At 40.1% G+C, this 24,789-nt stretch overlaps 1 protein-coding gene across 2 annotated transcripts in view; it reads right to left on the reverse strand.

Moving 5' to 3' along the window:
- Nucleotides 1-24,789, reverse strand: part of GRM8 (glutamate metabotropic receptor 8) — a 760,483-nt gene that overhangs the window by 412,768 nt on the left and 322,926 nt on the right. For both annotated transcript variants that reach the window (XM_079931466.1, XM_079931465.1), the window contains exons 4-6: nucleotides 14,414-14,549; nucleotides 13,791-13,945; nucleotides 12,577-12,714 (exon numbers count right to left, since the gene is read on the reverse strand). In XM_079931466.1, coding sequence (XP_079787592.1) covers nucleotides 12,577-12,714; nucleotides 13,791-13,945; nucleotides 14,414-14,549 — 429 coding nt within the window. The remainder of the gene's footprint in view (nucleotides 1-12,576; nucleotides 12,715-13,790; nucleotides 13,946-14,413; nucleotides 14,550-24,789) is intronic.

The raw sequence follows: 24,789 nt of genomic DNA on the forward strand, positions 1-24,789 counted from the left end.
AAAGACTCCCCACTCTCTAAAGGATCCTGGAAGTCTTTCCCATCTACCTCATTGACCAGAACTATATTACAAGTTACCCTTTTAACTAAACACTGGCAAAACAGGACAGGACCACCATAAATGAACCAGACCAATCAGAATTAACTGTGTTGGGCTTCCCTGGTGGGGCAGTGGTTGAGAGTCCGCCTGTCGATGCAGGGGACACGGGTTCGTGCCCCGGTCCGGGAAGATCCCACATGCCGCGGAGCGGCTGGGCCCCTGAGCCATGGCCGCTGAGCCTGCGCATCCGGAGCCTGTGCTCCGCAACGGGAGAGGCCACAACAGTGAGAGGCCCGCGTACCGCAAAAAAAAAAAAAAAAAAAAAGAATTAACTGTGTTACATGGGATGCACACTAAAATAAAATTCTTGTTCTGTAGGTCTGTCAGCCTAGACCTCTGCTGTCCAATAAAACAGCCAGTAGCCACATGTAGCTACTCACGTGTAAATGTAAACTAATTAAATTTTAATTTTAAAATTCAGTTTCTCAGTTGCACTAGTTGCATTCAAGTGCTTAACAGCCACATGTTAGCCACATGTGGCTACTCCATTGGACAACATAGATACAGAAAACCGTCCTTATCTCAGAAAATTCTATTGCATGACACCAGCCTAGCAGAAAGGGAAATTGCTGTTGGATAGGTTATAGCACCTGCTGTACTCCCTATGTAGCAAGCAATAAACTTTATGTGTATTACCTCTTCTAATCTTCCTATGTATTATTATCACGTTAGTCTGGTCTTTAGGTTGCTAGCTAAGGATGGGAAAATTTAATTAGAAGGGTCTTGAACCATCTCACATACCTGGAGGAAGGGCATGGTTAAGGTTTTGATCACAGTCAGAACTCTTTCCATTTGCCATCTCTGTTCTGGCTACATGTCAATATCGTTATCCCAGGCCAACTTTCTCCTCACAGTAAAGAACTTGACAGTCTCCCCAGCCTTACCTCTCACAGCCTCACCACACACCCTCCCGCCCAAGGGAAAATGGTATTCCTCCTTCACTTACAGGTCTAAATACCCTTTGGAGAGACTCTGGTGGTACAGGTTGGGTCAAGCACCCAGCCTTGGACTAGTCAGTTGTAGTTGCAGAGACATTAGGGAGGGAAGTAGGGTCTAGGGCTATAGATCAGCAATATGACCTTAGAGGGTCCATTCATGGTTACTGAAAACAATGCACAGAGAAACTAGAATTCCAGGGTCCTCTCCTTCAACACATTCCCTAAGGCTGAGTCCATCAAGCTCTGGCTCAGGCCCTCTGCAATTTGCTGTCCACATAATTTCTGGCAAACCTCTTTCCTCAGCTTCAGACTCACATAACCAACTAACTGCTTCCCAGACACCTGCAGCTGAATATCTCTCAGCTTCCTTAAATTCAACATATCCCAAACAGAATTCATCATCCTCTCCTTCCCCCTCTTCCCCAATCATTCGTATGTCAGGAACACTCTCTCAACCAATGACCCAATTTCCCAATCCAAGAATCAAGTTGTCATCCATGATTTTTCCACTCAGTAAATAGTAATTGCCAAATCCTAAATCTATCTCTTAAAATATATCCATCTACTTCTCTCCACACCCCAGTGCAGTACAGCCATCATAACCTGGGTCACTATCATCCCTGGGGGAATTACTGTAGTATCCAACTGGTCTCCCTCCTCCAGCATTACACCTTGCCAGTGTTATGCTACAGTCAGAATAATCTTTCTAAAATGGAAATCCGATCATGTCACTGATCTGTTTAAAACATTTTAGTGCCTGTTCATTGCCTTTCAAAACAAATGTTAACTCCCTGGTGTGGCATATAAAATCTTACATGGCCCATCCTTTTCCTAGGTCTCTATCCTTCTCTTTTACTATTCTACCCCCCTACTCTCTATCACAGCCCTACTGAACTTGTTCATTTCCTCAAACCGCCATCCTCTCTCTTGCCTACTGGCCTTTGTGCTTCCATCTATTTGAAATAATAATCCTACTGATCACCCCTTTGTCCTGTCTAAATGCTGCTTATGTTTTAGTCTCAACTTAAATGACACCACTCTTCTCCCCTACGCCACATTAGGTCTCCCTGATACGCGCTCCCACTCACCAGCCATAACACGTTTCATTGCAGGGACGCAACTTAATTATTCATCTTCTCAAACTATAAGCCTCATGAGGGCAAAGACCATTTCTGTTTCGTTCGCTAATATGCCCCCAACATCTAATAGTACCTGAGGAAAATTAGGTAATAAATAAGCTGGATTCAATTCATTCATTCATTCAACAGGTATTTTGAGGAAGCCTATTTGTGCCAAATGGCTTCCTAAGCACTGGGATGCAACAGAGAACAAAACAAGGTCCCTGCTTCATGAAGCCTATGTTCTTATGGGGAAAGAAAACCAATGATAGACAAATAAACAAATAAACATGCTTAAATGGAAATTTTTTTAACATCTTTATTGGAGTACAATTGCCCCACAATGGTGCATTAGTTTCTACTGTATAACAAAGTAAATCAGCTATACATATACACATGTCCCCATATCTCCTCCCTCTTGTGTCTCCCTCCCTCCCACCCTTCCCATCCCACTCCTCTAGGTGGTCACAAAGCACCGAGCTGATCTCCCTGTGCCATGTGGCTGCTTCCCACCAACTATCTATTTTACATTGGGTAGTGTATATATGTCCATGTCACTCTCTCACTTTGTCCCAGCCCACCCTTTCCCCTCCCCGAGTCCCCAAGTCCACTCTCTACATCTGTGTCTTTATTCCCGTCCTGCCCTAGGTTCTTCAGAACCTTTTTTTTTTTTTTTTGGTTCCATATATATGTGTTAGCATACGGCATTTGTTTCTCTCCTTCTGATCCACTTCACTCTGCATGACAGTCTCTAGGTCCATCCACCTCACAGCAAATAACTCAATTTCATTTTTTATGGCTGAGTACTATTCCTTAAATGGAATTATTAAACACATTCTTAACTGACATTTTCTATCATATTTTCCAAATTTTCTTTTTATTATTCTGTTACATTAGAGGTAGTATGGATATGTAGTATGCTCTGCCCACATAGCATAAATATAATTTTAAAAAAATACAACACTACAGAGTCATGGCTTTTATAATCATGAAAACAAATATTCCAGTTAGATTTAACTGAAAGACACAGGCCTATATGTGTTTATAGAATTATATTCTCATCTCCATATTAGCAGTGCAGTCAGAAATTTAAAGACAAATAAACTACCAGAAGAGTACATTTTATTCTTAAATTACAGTAAAGGCTCTTTTAATATGATCATTTGTATTAAGCTTTTCCTTTCATTGAAAATGCCATTCCAACAATTAAAATACTTGTCCAAATTATGCCAAACTAGGCCCCATCATCATAGCTACACGATTCAAATGAAGAGCAAGTGGGCTATTGGCCATCATTTTTTACCAATTAACTAACAAACATATAATGAATGCTAAGCCTGCGCTAAGTCCTGAGGATACAGGTCCTGCCTACTAGAAGCTTACAGACTAGTATCTTCATTTTTCTAACTACTGTCTTTTTCATAAAATATAAGCTCCTTGAGGGGAAGGACTAGAGAAGTTTAGCATGTTATAAGCTAAAGTTTAGAGAAGTTTAGCATGTTATAAGCTACATAGCATGTTAAAAGCTACAAGTAACCAAAAAATAAGACTCTCCAGAAGGTTTTCTCAGTTAGCCTTAGTTAACTCTGATCACACCTCCTCTGATGTCTCCCTTGCCCTAATGTAACCAATTCCTTATTCAGTTGAATATGTAGCTCTTTTTGTTTGTATGTGTTCATCAGAATTTGCGTAAATCTCTTTTATTTCATCAAGTCATGGTGGTAGCCATAGAATTCCTTCAAATCTCATGGGTTTAAAGGAATCCCAAGATAAAATTTCTTAGAAAATAAATATTCCTTTTGTAATGTAAATAGTTGGGCCCTACATTTATCTGTCTTGTATGTTTTCTGAGGGAGAGGAAGAACATCAAATTTTCTTAATACTGGGCCATCTGTATTTTCTTTCTTTATTTGTTTTGCTTTGTTTTAATGAAGTGGTTCCTTCAATTGAAGTTTAATAAGCCTTGAGGGAAAGATAATTTTTTCTAATGTTTCTATACTTTTCTCATCCCTCTCTCATCCTCACTAGCTCGAGCTTTATTATGGGTTTTCAAATAATTGGTTCTTAAAAATGCTTAGCTGTCACTTACTTGCTTTTATTCTCTTGTCCATTTCTAAGTCCTTCAGCCTAATATTCCAGAGATCATGTTTATCATGTTCTCCAGAGATAAGTGTGACTCCCTAATCAATCAAGCTAATGCCAGAGTCCACTGTATATTTTACAGGAATAGATTTCTAGACTCCTAAATTCATTTTGATTCTATAGAATGGATGTTCTTCTGTTTTAATTTACTGTCTGAAAAATGTAAGAGTTTATGTACACTTAAAGTTCACTCTTCAAGGTCACTTCCTTACACTTCCACACTTCCAGCAGTATTAGTGCTTCTCAGACCAAGAGCATCAATGTGACCCCCTTAGAAGTCAGGGAGCTTCACACAGAGGGAATACTTAACCCTAGATGGGCTAAGTATGTATATGTATGAAAACATTCAGGCGGCTATGCCAGGGAAAGATAGTGAAACGGATCAATGCAACTCAGCCCCTCGCTGGGAAAGGCTTTCAGAGCAGGAAAGGATTAAGAAAAGAATCAAGTGTCAAGTCAGATTTCAGCCCTACCATCACCTTCAGGTAGCTATGGGGCTTTAGACAACTCACTTAGGCCAGATGGGCCTCAATTTCCTTTACTGAGAAATGAAAGAATTGAGCAAAATGATCTCTATGGACATTTCCAACTCCTTTACTCTATGTGTGTTTATGACTGACAGTGCAGTTTTTTTAAGTTTTCAGAATATTTTTGGATCCTGATATGGCAAGCTTTGCTATCTACTTTGCAGATTTTAGAGATACAGGTGAAACTGTGTACGTTTCTTTAAATTTAGTAATTAAGCTTCCCACTTTCAAATTTCCTAATGAGAAGACAAATACACACACACACACACACACACACACACATTGCAATATCTTTATACTTTACTAATTAAATACTTATTGAAGATAGTATACATAACATAGGCTAGTGATTGTAAATTTTTGTATTTGAAAATTTAAAGTCATTTAGATGATCTTCTTTAAGACATCTTGAGTTTATCAGTAATCTTTAGCACAGCTGCCTATCTATTATGCTAATTAAATGTCAGGGACTTTTGTTATCTCTATAAACTAACTCTAATCCCCACCTGTTACTCAGTTGTGTCCCAGGGCCCATGGACTTTGCATGACCTGGGACTGGTCAGAAATGTAGACTGCCTCACCCCAGACCTATGAAATCAAAATCTGCATTTTAACCCGGTTCGCAGGTGATTTATGTGCTCACTAAACTTCTAGAAGTGCTATTATACATTACAGTGCTTCCTGCACTGCTGTAAAATACATGGTGGGGGGGGAGGTTCCTATAAGGGAATGAATAAATAGGCAAACTAACTGTAATTCAGCAAAGTGAATCCTACAATTCAATGCCACTGGACTTAAGAGTTATAGAAGCTTATGGTTGATAGTTTCTCCATTTCTTTTTAATATAGTCCTAGGTCTACCCTTAGAAATGGCGGGGGGCCAGGGAACTGGAGGAAGAGCCTTATTCTGTTCAAGACCCACTCACAAATACTACATACACACTGAAAATCAACATGAAGGATATTAAAATATTAGACTCTTTTCTATAGGATTAGATAACAACCAATGTGCAATCTTTGTTTCACTTAATAGCTGGTGGTTTTAAATTTCATAATGCATTGCTGTCATACATAAAATATCATAAAGAGAAAAAAAAACACTTTTCAACTATGTGGTTAAGAACTCTAAAATAAGTAAATGATAAAATAAATCAAGGATATAAAATTCAAGTGTAAGTTCAAATAACACAGACAAGGACTCAAGCTGCACCTCTAACACTGTGGGATTCTTCAGCCATACACTAAACTTCTCTGGGTTCCAGTTTCTTCATCTACAAAAGGAAAGAAGGATCCTGATTTTATGTCCCAGCTCTAAAATTCTGAAATCCAGTATGTCTGAAATCAATGCCCATTTGTCATCTCAAATTCATGTACTGAAATTCAGTATGAAATCTCAGAAGTGGCCTAAATAAGTTAAGAACAGGAGCATACGAGCTAAATGGCCACTCTGTGGTGCAAATGCAAAGATATTGTCCCCCACAGACTTTTTCTCTATGCAAGGAGCAAATGGGTACGACAGAACACATTTTCATGCTGGGAAAGTTATCTTAGTTTCCTTTCATTCTGAATCACCATTTCCAATGGTGCGATCCCTCCCCCAGTTCACTCATGTGGACTCCATGAATCTGAGTGAATGGGTGAGAGCTTCCACCTTTCATAGGCACCCAAAACAGGGAAAGGCTGAGGGAGAGTCACACCTGAAAAGTGACATAGTTACTCTGGCACCATAAGTAAATGAGCCTGCTATTTGGTTCACTGACAGAATTTCTTGTTTGTGGGAAGAAACATATCTGTGCACTGCTTTTTTCCATTACCACTATTTCTATCGTCATAAATAAGAATCAACAGGCCATTTCAAGTAGCATATGCTCACCACCGTTTAGCGTCTGAGTGTCAGCCGTACACAAGCTAAGCAACAGTGCCCCAACCTCCTGGCTGAGAATTCAAACCCACGAGACAAGGAAAGCACTTCAGATTCATTAAGATGGTGTATATGATGGTGTGTGAGCAACTTGAAGGCAAAGGTGATCTGCTCTTTGTCTGTGTCTCTAGCAATCTCTGGCACGAGGCTGGCTATCCAAAATGAATAAATAAGTGAATGAAGAATGAATGAACGAATGAACAAATTGTTGAATGAGGCAAAATGTTTTAAGATGCTATACCGACCGGATTTTGAGGGTTGGTCAGAGAATGTTGTTTTGGGAAGGGCAGAGCTATTTACAATTCATGATGGAGAAATGAAGGCCAAGACACAGTGTGACCCAAGAGAGAGACTGCCTTTGATTAGCCGCTGCTCTGCACGTGCTCAAGTTTCCCTGCAATATTCACTATCAGGCCTCACTAGGAAAGACAGGGAATCAGAATGATGGCCATTACAAAATTCAATTGAGACCTCCAGAGAAAAACTCTCTACTGTCAGTGAGGGTCTTGCTGGACAAAACAATGTCAGGTAAGGGACTGATCAGAGGAAAAGCAGGAAAAAGAGAAAACGAGATGTTGAAGGGGAGCAGCGGAAGAGGAGTTCAGGCAGAGGTGTGAGTGGGAGAATAGGTGGGTGAAAAAAAGGCACCATCGGCTTCCCTGGTGGCGCAGGGGTTGAGAGCCCGCCTGCCGATGCAGGGGACGCGGGTTCGTGCCCCGGTCCGGGAAGATCCCACATGCCGTGGAGCGGCTGGGCCCCTGAGCCATGGTCGCTGAGCCTGCGTGTCTGGAGCCTGTGCTCCGCAGCGGGAGAGGCCACAACAATGAGAGGCCCGCGTACCAAAAAAAAAAAAAAAAAATGCGCCAAAACAAGGAGAGCAGAGTTAGACCCACAGTCCTCAAGGGAGGGTGTGGGTGTTTGGGTCGAGAGGAGCAGAAAGGCATTAAGTCTGGGAGAAGACAGGGAGGGAGGAAAAGAGAAGAGGTCAGATAAATGTCTATGAAATAACACCCATCAACAATGATAACAAGTATAAAAGAATCTTTCTTCCTTTTTGAGAAAGACAAAGGGAATTTTAAGTAGGATTAAGTAGTAGTAGCTTTCAGAACTCAGCAGAAGCAATAATAACTACATAAATAGCTAAGTGGATGGCAGGAATTACTTCACTTTGGAATTCGGCCAGCATATCAAAGTTAACAGTAATATCACATCTTTTTGAAAGCTTTCCTGAGATTCTAGGGGGGAGATCATCTCAGAAAAACTGTACCAAGTTAATTTTAGGAAGAGGATGCTCCTCACTGCTTGAAGACATTCTATCTCCCGAAAATTGATAAGACAGAAGTTCTAGCCTGCTGGAAGCACTCTCTTATCCACGTAAATACATTGCCAGTATTGCCCCCAACGGATGCAATTATGTTTACAGATTACCATCGCCTAATGTAAAATTTGACTCAAAACATAACCCACAAAGGATGCTCTAAATGCCGCAGAAAGGACCTGTGGATATCCCACTTTCAGAGTTCTCTAACGTTTGGACTCATTGTGAATGGTTAAGATGTAAACCTTGTAAGCCTAGATTTTGAAACACGCACAACTGTACACATTCATTTCTGAATTAGGTGGAATTGGGCAAATTGGAAATATAATGTTCAAACCCTGGACACCTCTAGTCATGAATATCCTGTAGGTTTTTCCTCTTACGTACATTTCCTCTTTGACCATTAACGTGCTGACCATCTTCTTTGCTTCCCAGAAATAGAGATAAAAACCGGGTGCTGATGGCAATTTGGGGTACAAGTATCTTCTCTCACCATCTGGAAACATTCATGTGTTACTGTTTCCCAAAAAAATAAGTTAGAATATTGCGTTCTTTATTTATTTTCTACCCAGGGACAAGTTATTTTAGTATCACTCACAATGGAATTTGCATGAAAATCTGTTTACTGACCCCATTCCATAAGGGTGCATTTGCCCTAGCACTTCGAGTAAACACCATTTTCATTGCACTAGAAATAGTTTTAATTGGGCAGATTGTTACAATTTTAGTAACACCCAAATAAATCAAAGGAATATGCAGCAGACATGCCACCAAGTCTGGATTATACAGCAACCCAGTTCAGTATGCCTGAAATAAGGATTCCTTACACACCATCAACAAATGCTAAAAGAACATCTGTAGACATCAAAATTTTTTGGAAAATATGAGTTTCAAGAAACTGATGATTCTGAAAACAGTATGTTAAAGAGTTATGTGATTAATTGCTAATTTTATCATATATATAGTATATATGTACATATATATCATATATACAAATATATACAAAGAATGGAATTCATTCATTTCACTAACTGGTAAATTTTCATTAATATGATCTAAACATGTGGATGATCAAACAATAACATTCAGAATTCAAAACTAAGCACCTTGGGGCTTCCCTGGTGGCGCAGTGGTTAAGAATCTGCCTGCCAATGCAGGGGACGTGTGTTCAAGCCCTGGTGCGGGAAGATCCCACATGCCGCGGAGCAACTAAGCCCGTGTGCCACAACTACTGAGCCTGTGCTCTAGAGCCCCCGAGCCACAACTACTGAGCCTGTGTGCCACAGCTACTGAAGCCCGCACTCCTAGAGCCCATGCTCCGCAACAAGAGAAGCCACCGCAATGAGAAGCCTGCACACCGCAACGAAGAGTAGCCCCCGCTCGCCACAACTAGAGAAAGCCCGCACGCAGCAACGAAGACCTAATGCAGCCAAAATAAATAAATTAATTAAATAAATTAAAAACAAAACATTAAAAAAACACACACACAAAAACTAAGCACCTTGTAACATATACCTGAATGAGAAACACATCAGGTACTGTGTGTGTAAATTCTCCTTTCAAACCTTTCTATAAACTGCCTGCTCTTTAGATCCCATTATTCATTGACACGCAAACTCCTCTCCAATAAGCTGAACCTCTGCCCTGTTCTTCACACACCTCCATGCCACTCTCTGCTGACCCATCCTTGCCCTCATTTCGGATGCTTTCTCAAATCTTTCTTGTTATCAAACACTCGCCTCCTCCATGAAGCTTTGAATTTTACTTGAACTTACAGTCATACATTTTCTGAACTTCCTCAATATCTATTTCCAAATTTAACACTTAATCGTAGGATTGTTTTGCTCTCTGCTTATGTACGTGTATGTGTATCTCTTTTTCCCAATTAAATCACATGATTGAAAGGTAACACCTCCCTCTTAAGCCTCTCCCTAAAGTTTCTGTCAAGATCCTACTCCACATTTAACTTCGCTTTCCCTTGATAGTTCTTCTGACTGCTACGTTTATCTGAAAACATGCTTAGGGTTTCCCTGGTGGTGCAGTGGTTGAGAGTCCACCTGCCGATGCAGGGGACACGGGTTCATGCCCCGGGCCGGGAAGATCCCACATGCCGCGGAGCGGCTGGGCCCGTGAGCCATGGCCGCTGGGCCTGCGCGTCCGGAGCCTGTGCTCCGCAGCAGGAGAGGCCACAACAGTGAGAGGCCCGCGTACCGCAAAAAAAAAAAAAAAAACATGCTTAAACGTGCCCTCTCTTAAAGAAACTTCTGAAAGCCTGCTTCTTTCTCAAGCTCTCCCACCATATCTACTTTCTTTCTCTGTCAAACTTCTTCGAAAAGCATTCTTTCCTCTACTTCTATGCGCACTCCATCTCCAGCCCTCTCAACCTGAGTCTCCCTCCACCTGCGCGCACCCCATCTTCTCTCCTGACTCCCAGTTCATCTCCTTCCCCAACCGCAATGCTCATTTCCTCTTCTGGCTCATCCCCTAGAGGCTCAAGTTGTCATCCGTCACATCTGCACAATTTCCTTCAGCAGCTGCCTCTCTGTCCTCGTCTCTAACTTCCCGGTCTCCACCTGCCACTCCCTAATCTGTATTTTTAGTGCAGCACACAATGTGGGGTGCCAGACCTTATGCTGCCACCTGCTGGGGAGTTCCATGAGGCGAGCTTAGAACCAAATTCACGGTCGTCCCTCCACATCTACCATCCGTGCTGTCCTTTCTGCTAAGTAATTCTCCTAGACCTAGTTGTCAAAGATTTAACATTCAGAACCTCCATCACTTACCACCATCTCCCCTGCATTAATCACTCACTGTGTACTGTAAATACTACCTACTACAATCTCTGCACTCTGTGTTCCACCCCCAACTAGCACATCTCATTTAAGCTGTGACTGCCCATTATAGGGGCTACTGGATGGGCCCTTTCTCTCCCCTGATCTCTAACCCTCCCTACCCTTCTGCCAGGGGAATCTTTTTGAAACAGGTATCTGAGCAGTGCCTTAAATGAACAGCCTCATGTAATTCTACCCTACAGGTAGGATAAAGCCCCAACTCCTCATCTCTGGAGCTTCTAGGAAGAACTCCAAGGTCCTGCATGAGCTGGTCTGTCTCTTTATCCTCTTCTTTCCTCACTTCCCCTCTCACTCCCTATCTTCACTCTCACTCACTCCGGCCTCCCTGACCTTTTTGTACCTGTACCTTGAACCAAAGAGGCTTGCCCTGGATCCTAGAATGGGCTGCCCTCATATCTTCACGTGGCTGACGACACCGGACACTCAGGTCTGGTCTCAAATGTCACCTCCAAAGCATCCTGACCAAACGATCTACAGTAACTGCCACCGTCCCTCCCGAGGCCACCTGGTCACTCTTTTCACATTTACTCTGTTGTATTTCTCCGAGGCACCTGGAAGTCTCTGTTCGTTTACGTATTTAGTGTCTGTCTTTTCACACTCAGATGTAAGCCCTGTGAGCAGGAACTCTGCCTCACTTCACTCACCCCAGCTCCTGGAAGGCGCATCCTCCACAGGGCCCCTGTTTTCACATCCCCATCTTGCTCCATTTATACGGCTGCTCTAGCACTTATCACATTACATCTCTTATTTGAACAGCTATTTCCAAAGGAAGTGAATCACGGGCAAGGAGGTCGTATCAAAATGTCCGGGCCAGGGGGTAAGCAAGGGAGGGGTGTCTGGTTATAAGATGCTCATTCAGTGTAGAAGATTTTAGTGTAGAAGACTTATGCATCTTTGTTAAAATTACCCCTAACTTTTTATGTTCTTTTTAATCATGCTGTACATATTTCATTTTCTATGTGTTAGTTTCTAATATATATATATATATAAATGGATTAAAAGGATGTTTATATTGACCTTGTATCTTGAATTGATCTCACTAAATGTACTACTTAGTTCTAAGTCATTTTTAAAACTCCACAGACGTTTCTACGTACATAATCATGTTTCTGCAAATAAAAAGTTTCATTCTAACACTCAAAAAATGCACATTTAATATCACTATTATTTTTCAGCACAAGATATAGAAAGTAGAGCATCAAAAAAAATCATAGCTGATAGAGCTGTGCAAGATATGGAGAACATGGACTGAAATAGTTGAAAAACACTATCTTAGAGCCATTTGTTATGATCTGTCATCCTCACTACATTTTGAGCTCCTGGTGAGCAAAATCATGTCTTGCTTATTTGTAAGTATCCCACCAAACCTAATAAAGTACTTTGCCTAAAGTAGGCACTCAATAAATGTTTTCTTAAATAGAATTAAAATATCCCAGTGTTGGACACATGCCCCATGTTCAGTACATACTTGTCCATTGACTGTAAGAACCAGTGAGCACACCTAAGTCTGTTGAACCATCAATGTAAGCTCAGCCCCGCTGAGAAACTATAACAAGAGATGTGAGGAAGTAGAAGATACCGTCATCATTATCCACATAGAAAAACTTCATTTCTCAGATAATGATAAAACGAATGCACCAAGGAAAACATTGAAGTGGGTACCTGTGCATTTCTTTACGTGACTGTTCCTTTTTCCATGTGATCCTAACTTGCATCCAAAATTCTCCTCCCAGAATTCCGCAAACCATACATTTCTTCGATTATTGGCAAGTGTTCGGCTTCTAAAGTATCGATCGAACCCTATTTTAAAGAAGAAAGGTATGATTTTAATATTCGTCCAAAATCAAAACCAAATACCATCAGAGCTTTTGAATAGATATTATATGATGTTGTGATCATTGCATGAAAAAATATGTATAACAGATGGGGGAGGGCAGCCAATAACCCAGCATTAAGGCTTCCCTTGTGGCAAGAGTCAATGGGGATCAGTGGACAATATCTCCACTCCCACCATTCACCATTCAGGCACCTGACTCTAGGGATGTACACAGCAGGTAAGCCTGTTGGGTGGCATCCGCACCACCTCTGTCTCTCCTCTGTGTCTCCCAGCGGCAGCAAGCAGTGACCTCGTGCTGAATATTCAAAACCAACTCAGACTTTTCTCATTCTCCTCTCTCTCCCCTAGCACGAGTCAGTGTTCCAGGCTTCCGTGCTTCTACTTGCCTCAAGGTTTATCTGTCCCGCATGTTCCATTTTCAGCTAATTCAATAAACTAATCACTACTAATGTAATCTTCTGGAGTCATGGGTAATGGGCTAGTGTCATTCTGCTCAGGTAACCAACTCACTGAAGGGAGACCACCTGGAAATAGTGCCTTATTCCCAAGGATAATGGCAAAGGTAGGAATTTCAATCACTGTCGAGATCATTGGAAAAGATATTTGGGAGACAGACTGCCTTTCAGAGATGCTCCACATCTTTGCTGTTGCATTTATTTACCCATAGAGCCAGGCCAGCATCATGTCTTCATTTGCTATAAAGCAAGCACTCTCCTTCCAACAATGCTATAACCACTGTATACACCCATGGAAATATGCAAACTTAGAGGGCGACTACTAACATCACGGAGATATCCAAGGCCAACAGCAGTGCCCCCTAAAAAAATATCTAGTGGGTACTCTTTTCTAATAAAAAAAATATATATATATACAATATGTTGAGTTAAATAGTTACTGTCTTGACCATTCTGCCATCAGTCCTAAAAATTCTATCGAGTCATTAATAATGGATTCATCTCATCGTATGCTGATACCCTGATTTTGCTTTTGAGTTTAGATTCAGTTGGAATGAAGCAAATTCTCTACAGTGCATCCTTACCATCAATTGACGCTCTTTTGGGCAAAATTGTCACAGCCCCTTCTGCAATCTCCTCCTGCTGATAAACAGGTGCTATTTTGGATCCCCAACTATCTGAGCCAATCCAGAGAAAATGCCCACTTTGGTTTAATTTTTTCGCTGCTTCCAATATCCTCCTATTGGAATAAAAAGAAATAAAACATACCACATTTACCAAGAAACTCTACACTTGTGAATGTTACAAGACCAGCTATATGAAGTCATAAACACTCAGTAGGTCACCATTAAACAACCAGTCAATCATTCTAACTGCCTGAGTCTTATCATCTCCTAAAAGGAATATATTGGAGACTTTAACTCCAGCAGCTGATAATTAGCCTTATCCTTAACCTCATTCACATCATTCTGTTTATCATCGTTATTTGTCTCATTTCTTTCAGTCCCCAGGCTTTACCTGATAAACAGATTGGACTGAGAAACTAGAAGGCTGTTGTCTCTATGTAGCAGAAGGCAGTCTGTAATTGCATGAGAATGTTGCAATTCCTATGAAATCTCACAAGATTTTACATTGAACATGAAATATGTCAGAAAAAGGATGTGGGCTGCAAATCTGATCCTACATGAGGAAGAAAAGCAATCAGCACCTGATGTCATCTTCATTAGCAAACATAATCACTGCCCGAGCATTAGGTGTTTCTAGCAGACGCTTGATTATTTTTTCAAATTCTCCAGGTCTTGGTTCACGTGGGATTTTCTGTGATTGAGCAATGCAAACACCACCTATTTAAAAAAAAAAGAAAGAAACAGAGAAAGTGATTAGGAAAAGACATTTACTTAACACACTTAATGAGGTTAGCTACTTTATAAAAACACGTGACTCAGTAAAGGATATTGTTTCTCAAAATATCTGTCATTCTCACCTACTAAAAGCAATCACTTTTTTGCATTATATGTATCAAATAAATGACATCAATAACTTAATCATACATCAGAGGTGTTTTCCAAGTTTAAACATTATTTTTGTGGATGTCTTTAAAAAAACCAAAGTGTACAAAATGTGGGACAAGAGAGAAAGAGTGGAAAGAAGGCTCTTTTAATTCATTTAACCTAAGTCCAAGGATAAGAGTCTGGATTAATAAAAGGTATGAGTATGTCTTATAGGTGAGACGACCTGTGAGGAAGGAAGGTCCTTTTGCTAATTTTATTTATTAGTAGACTTCCTTTAAGGTTAATTTCCTTTTTTGAGCTCATAGTATTGCAGCAAGATTCTTACGCAGCACCATAATATGTTACGAGACAAGTGGTCTTCAAGACTGAGACACTAGCCAAGTTTCAAAGACACAAACCCTCAGTTGACATATATCTTCACCATGAAAATCAAAATGGCAGAAATCCCGTCCCACTCACACGGAAAAAGACAAGAACTCTTCTTTTGGCCTCTCCTTTTAAAGCAACATGAAGCCAAAAAGAAAAGTTTAGAAAAGATCTCTGCCCCCTGCCGATGGGCTGGGCTAGGAGGAGAAGAAGGAGGTTTCCTTTGTTTCAGGGGTACAGTTATAGCATATTCTGATACTAGGAGAAAAAGCAATATTAGCAAGATGTTTCAATTGCATTATGGTTTAAGCAGGCTTTTTGAGTCGCTTGACAAGAAAATCATCATTTATTTATAGCATTGCTTCAGTAGGCAAAGGCATGTTTTCTTCTAAACAGTTGGCAATGCATTCAGTCACCCAAACATTACTGGATGCCATTATATGCTATGCATTGGGCTGGACACTGGGAATGAGTAGTCTAATCCAGCAGTTACCAGCTAGTCTGGGAGAGGGGCATTCCAATAAATTATCATGGAACATGTAATAAATTTTAGAATGGAGAGAGTATACCACACTTTGGGAGCACAGAGGAAGGAGTAACTCAAGTGCTTGAGAGAGCTGGATTTTAAATGGCAAATATACATAAACATAGGGACAAAAATGGGACATTTCTGGTAGAAGCCAAGGTATGAAAGAACCTTGCTTGATCGTGACCTATGGTTGAGACTGGCTGGGGCTGAGGTTGGAAAGAATGGACAGGTCCAGCTTGACAATGACTTTGTTATACACGCCAAAGAATTTGGATTTTATCTTGAAAAGGATGGGAACCCACTGAAAGCTCATGAGCAGGAGAATTACATGATGAGCTGTGCACTTTGGGAAGAAACCTCAAGTAGGCAAACAAAGAAGAACCATGTGGTAGCCAGACAAGGGGTGTCCCGTGTGTTGTGATCAGATTTAACATACGTGACAATACTGTATGAATAACAGTGCTAGAGTACTGAAGGTTATTTTCTGTATAAGTTAGAGCACTGCCAAAGTTATCCCTGCAATAGAAATACCCTCACTAACCCTACACTATGCTCTTCAGGGGTGGGAATTGCCCATAATCCACAGACAGAGCCTGTAGTTAGTTAGTCTACTGATATGCCATGAATAGTTGTGATGATTGATTCATTCGTTCAGTAAATATTTATGGCGTGCCCACTGTCTGTCAGATACCATGTGGGGCATGTGGATTTACAATGGTGAATAAAATAGACACGGCCCTTGCCTTCACAGAGTTTAGAGATGTTATGGGTAAAACAGGCTTAATGCAAAACAAACCCGCAAACTAAGTATATAAGTTATGGCAAGTCCTAGGAGGAAGAGCAAGGACATTTAATTTAGATTGAGGAACGTTTGGGAAAAGTGTCCCTAAAGTTGGTATCACTTGGTTAAGGTCAGAAAGAAGAGAGAATGCGAGAGCATCACATGGGAAAGTGCAGGAAAGAGCCAGTGGAGTTAATGAGTGAAGGGGAGAGAAGTGTGAGACAAAAATGAGAGGTAATTTGGGGGCCAAATCATGCATGGCATGCAGAGCCTGCAGAAGATTATGTGTAATTAAAGTGCCTGACATTTAGTAGCCCATAGGAATACGTCTTGTCTATGACCGCCGCATTTCATGGGAGAAAAATGAATGAGGACCATTGAATTATGTAAGAGGGCAACGTGGAGTGAAAAGAATAGGAGGCCATGAGCCCAGTTAGGAGGTTATCAGAACAGGCAATGGGAAATGATGACTAGGGTAATGCTGCTGGTACTGAGGAGGGGCAGGTGGACCTGTAAGAATTTGAGTTAGAATCAGTAGGGCTTTGTAATATTTTTCCCACCTTTATTGAGACATGAATGACAAATAAAAATTGTATATATTTAGGTTGTACTGATTGGATCTAAGTAGTGAGGTAGTAGGAAACCATTAAGCACGACTCTAAGGTTTTGGCCTTGGTGATCAGTTTGTGTGATGACACTATTAAACAAGTAGGAAACACAGGAGGGTGAACAGGTTTGGAGAGGAGGAAAGAATGATTTTGATTTAGGATAAGTTGTCTTCAAAGTACCCATGGAACATGAAACTGAGAAAAAGTGAGTCTGCAGCTAAGGAGAGAGAAGGGAGTTGTAATCACAATGTTGCCTGATGCAGATACAGTAAGAAGTTGAAGTGTTGGGAACGAAGAGATCACTCAGAGAGAATATTGAAATCAACAACAGGAAAAGGTGAGTGACAGAGCTCTCAGAAAACCCACCAGCTTGGGGAAGGGAGCTAGTGAAAGAGACTGGACAAAAGTGATTACACATTTTGAGGAGAAAACTTTGGGGACAAAGTCTTAAGTTGAAGACTATGCATAATGTGTTTAAAAATCAAACAAACAAACAAAAAACTGTGGTGAGTGGAAGCATTAGGTAACCACAGAAATGCAAGACCCAAACTGTAACACTCTCTGGGGAACAATAGCTGTTTCAAAATATGACTGCTCTTTTAAGAAAATTCCTCTGATTACTTAAGGATCCTATTAAAGACATGTCATATCCAAAATATCATTCTGAGATTAATCCTGACTCCATTGCCAGAAGAAATGAAGGCCAGAAAATTTTTATTATGACTATTTCAGATGAGGCAAACAGGCAATGCCATCCAGACATATGGTTTAGTCTGAATTCATTGATGTATTCATTTACTACAGATCTAGTGAACATTTTTGTTTGTAAAAAGCTGAGTTGGGCTGGAATTTTACATAGTCTATTCATATGTTTTTATTCCTTTACCTCACCTTTTATTTGTCAGCCTGGTCAATCGGTATTTTCCTGGAAAGAGGGACTGCACGATTAATTTATTTCAGCTGAGCAAATCCTTATGAAGATCCTGCACCACACGGCATTGTGCTGTTTGGTGCCTTATGGATATTTTATTAAATTGTGGAGTGTGTTACTCTCAAGTAATTGGAGTTAGAAGATTAGGATTTTTTTCTTAACCTTGAAACTCATTCACAATTTCTGTCTTCACATCAGTCAAGAAGCCACACTCATAAGCACTCATAAAAGCACATATCGTCTACTGCATTTCCGGAGCTATGGACATTGTCTCCCATTCTGTCCAAAAGAGTCTTATAATTGAATGACAAGATGTACACATAAGAAAAGCCAGATAAGAATGTAAAATGATGGACTGCTAAAAAATAATAGCAGAAGATCAACTGCAGTAATAAATGACAAGTCCCCCCCACCCCCCACCAAATAGTCCAGATTTCATAAGAAGAAGAGGTCTTTATATACTGTTAGAGTTGAGGTAAAGTACCGATGAAATTTAGTCAAACATTCAGGCTTTATCAAAGACGTGCTTCCTTCAATACTCATTATATGTTGTTTCAATTTTTAAAGAGACTCTGACTTGATTTAGACTCCTGGGGTGGGAGAAGGAAGAGGAGCTGCTCTCCATCAAAGCACATGTCTATTGCATCTATTTCTTCATACCTCACTCTGGAAGAGTACTGATTGTGTGCAATTCAAGGAACACTAACTTTCTTATTCTACAGCTGTCCCCAGTTCTGCAAGAAATAATTTTGAAAGCTTAGCGCTTAGGAATGTTGTACGGAGGAATTTATAATTGGCTGTTCTCTAGAATCTTCTGACTTCCTCATTTGTGTCAATGTTTTCCTTTTGATTATTTAGTGATAATTAACAGATCATTTGTTGAACGGAACATTTTACATTCACTCTACAACACACGTGATCACTCCTTCCCAGTCTCATTCACTCTTCCCTCCCTAGTCGTAGCGAAAGCGCTCTAAGATTGGCATTATCACCGCATTTCTGATGAGGAAACTGAGAAACAAGGGGTGTCAACAGCTGGCAAGAGGTTGGAACCCAGGTTCAAAGTCAGATCTGACTCCAAGACTAGCCTTTTTTCTTCATCTTTTCCATCACTTACCCAATTGACCAGTGTCTCAAGTTGGTTCACAATTTCTGTCAAGCTCTAAGTAAATCAAATCGAGTCTCTGGTTATATAACTTGTTAGATGTGCATGACAGAATGGTTTTGATACATAAACAAATCAACAAAGTTACCATTTTATCAATGGTTAAGTTATTGGTAAAAAAGTGATTGGTCAAAATTGTTGGTTAACCGTAAGAGATTGTTTATAATTGACCCTAATGAGAATGTAATATAGTCAGTCAACTATTATTAAATTATTTCTTATGAATGCACTTGCAAATAATAGCAATGAGCAAAACCAAATAACCAGTTTTTTTGTTTCTCTCTTAAAGACAATAGAAACACGTTAACTCTTCAAAGTGCCGGGATCCCAATTCCAATTCTTAGGGAGTGAGGAATTTCCCCACCATCACCAGGCAATCCTCTGACAAAAACTGGGTGCCCTACAATTCAACTCATTTCTGATACTATCTACCTGGATATTGTCAGATTCCACAGGTTAAGGGTTCAAGTCCTACAAGACTGTCTGCCCAGCCCCTGCCCCACTTCAGATGTCAGTCACAAGCTCTGCTTGTTACCTGTGCTTCTGACCAACTGGTTACAGATCAGAGGTTCCCAAAATCTCCTCCTTGGGTTCAATTAATTTGCTAGAGAGGCTAACAGAACTCAGAGAAACATTGTACTTACTAGATCACTGGTTTATTATAAAAGAATATAACTCAGGAACAGCCAAATAAGAGATGTACAGGGCAAGGCATGGGGAAAGGGCACAGAGCTTCCATGCTCTCTCTGAATCTCCAAGTGTTCACCAACCTGAAGCTCTCCAAACCTCATCCTTTCCAGTTTTGATGGAGGCTTCATTACATAGGCATGATTGAAATGGCCATTGGTGGGTGAACTCAATTTCCAGCCCCTCTCCCCTCCCTGCAGGTTGCGGGGTGAGACTGAAAGTTCTAACCCTCTAATCCTGTGGCTGGTCTTCCTGACAACCAGCCCCAACCTTAGGTTACCTACAGGCTTTCCTAAAGTCATCCCTTAACATAACAAAAGACACCTTTTTCACTCTCATCACTTAGGAAATTCCAAGGATTTTAGGATCTCTGTGCCAAAAACTGGATAAAGACCAAATACTATTTCTTATTATACGTCACAATATCACAACTCTATGCCCTACTCTTTTCTTTTTTTTTTTTTTTTAACATCTTTATTGCAGCATAATTGCTTTACAACAAATGCTGGAGAGGGTGTGGAGAAAAGGGAACCCTCTTGCACTGTTGGTGAGAATGTAAATTGATACAGCCACTATGGAGAACAGTATGGAGGTTCCTTAAGAGACTAAAAATAGAAATACCAGACGGCCCAGCAATCCCTCTACTGGGCATAGACCCTGAGAAAACCATAATTCAAAAAGAGTCATGTACCACAATGTTCATTGCAGCACTGTTTACAATAGCCAGGACAAGGAAGCAACCTAATTACTCTTGACGTCATTTCTTTCCACCTTTCTGGAGACATAAGTAAAAAGACAATTTGGCCCTAATGTAATTGGTCCTTTAGTGATAGTTCAGTAAAGTTTGTTCTAAGGTTTGAACAAGTGTAATCACGCCTTTTGTAACAGTACTTTCACCTCCTATGTGGCGTACATCTGGGACTTAGCAGCAAAGTATACAGTGTGATGAAAGTTTGTCTCTTTGTCAGCTTCAAGTGCACTTTGTGAAAGAGATTTACCTCACACATCGCAGTGAAGTAAAAGTGTTATCTTGAACAACATGCATTAAAAGAGCAAAACTGCACTTAAATCTGTGCTCATTCCCCCACCACCACCACCACCACCAAACCTGTTATGCTTTTTCCTCTATCAAATGCAATTCACCCTTAAAGAGACTGAACAGCAATGAAATGAGGGAATGAAAGTCCTGGTACAGAAGGGGCATGAGCGCCTTGCTACTCCCCTCTTTGTCCCCTAAGAGTGGCAATAGGGACGATCCAGTAGGGAGAGGACTGGCTCAGAGAGCCCCTTTCCTGCCAGTCTCCATGTGACTCAGAGATGCTCGTGCCTGGAAGGCAGATTGGGCTGGAACAGGTTCACAGGGTCAGTTTCCTACATGCTAGGCTTTCTAACATGCCCTCATTTCATCACAGATCCACTCAGAGGCACAGAGCAGTCTGGCGGTTATGAACGTTGTCTCTGGGGCTACACTTTCTAGCTCCAAATCCCGGCCCTTCTCTGACTAGCTGTGATGCTGGGGAAGTTGTGTGACTTCTCTGTGCCTCTGTCCCTCAATCTAAAGATTGAGAGGATGCTAGTATCTTCCAAATGGGTTATTGTGAAAAGATTAAATAATCACTCAACAGATTAATTTGTTTCCTCAGAAAACACATTCATTGTAAATTGTTTAAAATAAAAATCGACAAACCCCAAACAGAAACAGTAACTCACTTTCACCAAGCAATACTTACCTATAACATTAATTCTAGACTCCTTAAATTTCATTCCCCAAATGTACACAGAATAACAACTCTTACTAGCAAGTCCAGTCAACGGGGATGCTAAGTACAAAAAGTTCTACGTTAGAAGGGAAACTTGTGCCCATCACCACTTGAACTAAACGTCTAATGTGTTGCCTCTTCCCCTCTTGAAAACTGGAAATGTCTAAGGAGACATGGGTACAGTAGATGGGAAAAATTCAGGAAAAGAAAGGATGAGGAAGAAGAAGAAGAAGAAGGGGGTAGGGAGAGGGTGAGAAGGGAAATGACATGACTTGGGGGAAGAAATAGAAGAGGGAAAAGAACAAGAGGAGAGACTAGAGGGCAGACCATCCACACCAGAAGTATCTTCGGAGCTGGGCAAAAAATCCATTCTCTTCAGGGTCAAAACAGCAAACGTGGAGTTAGGAACATTTGGACAAGGAGAACTTGACGAGGTTTAAATAAATTTTACTACTGTGTTGTGTGCATTTGTATTTCCATGAATTATTTTCTGAGTACTATTTTTGGAGTGTTTTGGGATTTTTGTTTTGTTTTGTCTGTTTTTTTGTTTTGTTTTGTTTGCTATTTCAAAGTGGATTCCCAGATACTGGGGCCAAAAGTATGACCGGAAGGTTTTGAAAGATAAAACTAACTCCCTGTAAATGCTCAAATGCTCAATATGAATAAACTCTCTAAGAAAAGAGAAATTTCATATTTTCTAGCCCACTGCTTGGAAAAACCATCATGCCAATGACCACTAGAATCAAAGTGAGCACTGGTTAAATTTCTCACCCTTCTGGATTAGGAAAAACAGAGTACTGGATTTAGGATTAAGCTCATTACAGTTACAGATGAGAAATTAGTCATTCAGTTACAGATGAGGAATTCATTACAGAATCATGCCAATTAAATTAGTGAGGGGGAGAGTAGACAATCGTGGCATCCGCCCTTCTTCAATCATTCAACAAATATTTATTGAGCACTGTTACAGGTCAGATACTTTTTAGACACAGAGTATACAAGAGTGAATAATATAGAGAAGGTCTCTGACTTCACAGAGCTCACATCTCAGTAAATCCCTAGGGTCTTGTGAAGCCTGATACCAGTGGGCATTCATTGGATGTGTGATAAATAAGTGAATAAACAAGAAATTCTTATTTCATGATGTAGTAGAATGATCTAATAAAGAGATACTAAGCATATCCATGTATTAAAAATACCATCATTCAGGTAAGGCTAAGCATCTCTGCATCTATGTTATATATGTATGTAACATAAAGTCATTTCCAAATACCTTCTGCAAATAGGACGCTCTCAATAGTATCTCAGCAGCAGCTATCAGAGCCTGCAAACTATGAACATTCTTCTACACAAGTAATATCTTCGTCTACTTACCAGCATTACCTGAATTCTGCTATATATTGGCTTTCAGTGCAGCATTTTAACAGATACTCAAAGGGGGCTGACATTCTTGATTTAAAGAAGGAACTAATAGCTGAAACATCATTATTGCTTTAGCTGTATAACTCTTCAGAGCAAGGCTTGCACCACAACCAACGTACAACAGTGACTAAGCTAAGAAGTGGACTTCAGAGAACAAAAATAATGCACCAAAAGCATTTAAAAACTCCATCTTTCAAGCAAATGCAAGTACTTGTAGTATTTCTGTAGGCAGTTCACAATAATTTTCCATGGCAAGATTTGATCTATGTGTTTGAGGCATATAAAAGTTAAAAATATAATTATATATTTAACTCTTTGGATTCAAATAGAACTAAAAAGAGAGGAGAGTAAAATGACATGTTTTTGATAGCAAGCCATTGTACAGTTAAAGAACTCTTTTTAAAAAAATTTTTAACAGTTTTACTGAAGTGTAATTGATATATCAAAAAAAACCTACATATGTTTAATGCATATACTTTGATGAGTCTGGACATATGCATACACCTATGATACCATCATCACAATCAAGGTAACAAACATATCCATCATTTCCAAGTTTCCTTGTGTCTCATGTCCCCTTTGTGTGTGTGTGTGTGTGTGTGTGTGTGGTAAGAACACTTAACATGAGATCTATCCTCTTAACAAAATTTTAAGTGAATACCATGCTGTTAACTATAGGCACTACTTTGTACAGCAGCTCTCTAGACCTTATTCCTCTTGCATAACTGGAACTTTACCCCCACTGAATAACAACTTCCCATTTCCCCCTCCTCCCAGCCCCTGGTAACCACCATTCTCTCTGCTTCTATGGTTTGACTACTTCAGACTCCTCACATAAGTAGAACCATACGGCATCTGTTCTTCTGAGACTGGCATATTTTACTTAGCATAACATCCTCCAGGTCTGTCCATGTTGTCTCAAATAGTAGGATTTCCTTCTTTGTTAAGGCTGAATAATATTCCATTTTATGTGTATTCCACATTTTCTTTATCCATTCATCTGTCAATAGACATTTGGGTTGCTTCCATATCTTGCCTATTGTGAATAATGCTTCAAAGAACACAGGAATGCCAATAACTCCTCCAGATCCTGTTTCAATTCTTTTGGTTAAGTACCCAGTCATGAGATTGCTGGATTATATGGTAGTCCTCTTTTTAATTTTTTTGAGGAAGCTCTACTATTTGCCATAGTGGTTGTACCACTTTACATTCCCACTAACAGTGTACAAGGGCTCCATTTTCTCCACATCCTTGACAACAGTTGTTATATTTTGTTGTTTGTTTGATAATCGTCATCTTAACATGTGCAAAGTGATATCTCATTGTAGTTTTGATTTGAATTTCCCTGATGATTAGTGATACTGAGTAACTTTTCATATACATAGTGGCCACTTGTATGTTTTCTTGGGAGAAATACCTAAGTCCTTTGACCATTTTTATTTATTTATTTTTAAATTTTATTAAAGTATAGTTTATTTACAATATAGTGTTTTTGACCATTTTTAAATTGGGTCACTTGAGCTTTTGCTATTGCACGGTAGGAGTTTAAGGACTCTTGTTAAAATAAATTTTAGACTAGATTTTACTCAAAATAGAAGGCAGTTAGTAACTTGAGATGCAAGACTCCCCATACACAAAAGAAATTAACTCTATTACCTTTTCCTTAACTAAAAACCCATTTAGAACAAATAGAAAATAATAATAATAATAATAGTGTATTGAATACTAGTTCACCATGCTTTAATATCTCATTTCACCCTCATAATATCTCAGTGCTACCGAATATGTAAGGTAAACATCATAAACTTGAGGAAACTGTCCCC

This window comes from Stenella coeruleoalba (assembly GCF_951394435.1).
Source record: "Stenella coeruleoalba genome assembly, chromosome: 9".
In the NCBI taxonomy this organism is placed as follows: domain Eukaryota; kingdom Metazoa; phylum Chordata; class Mammalia; order Artiodactyla; family Delphinidae; genus Stenella; species Stenella coeruleoalba.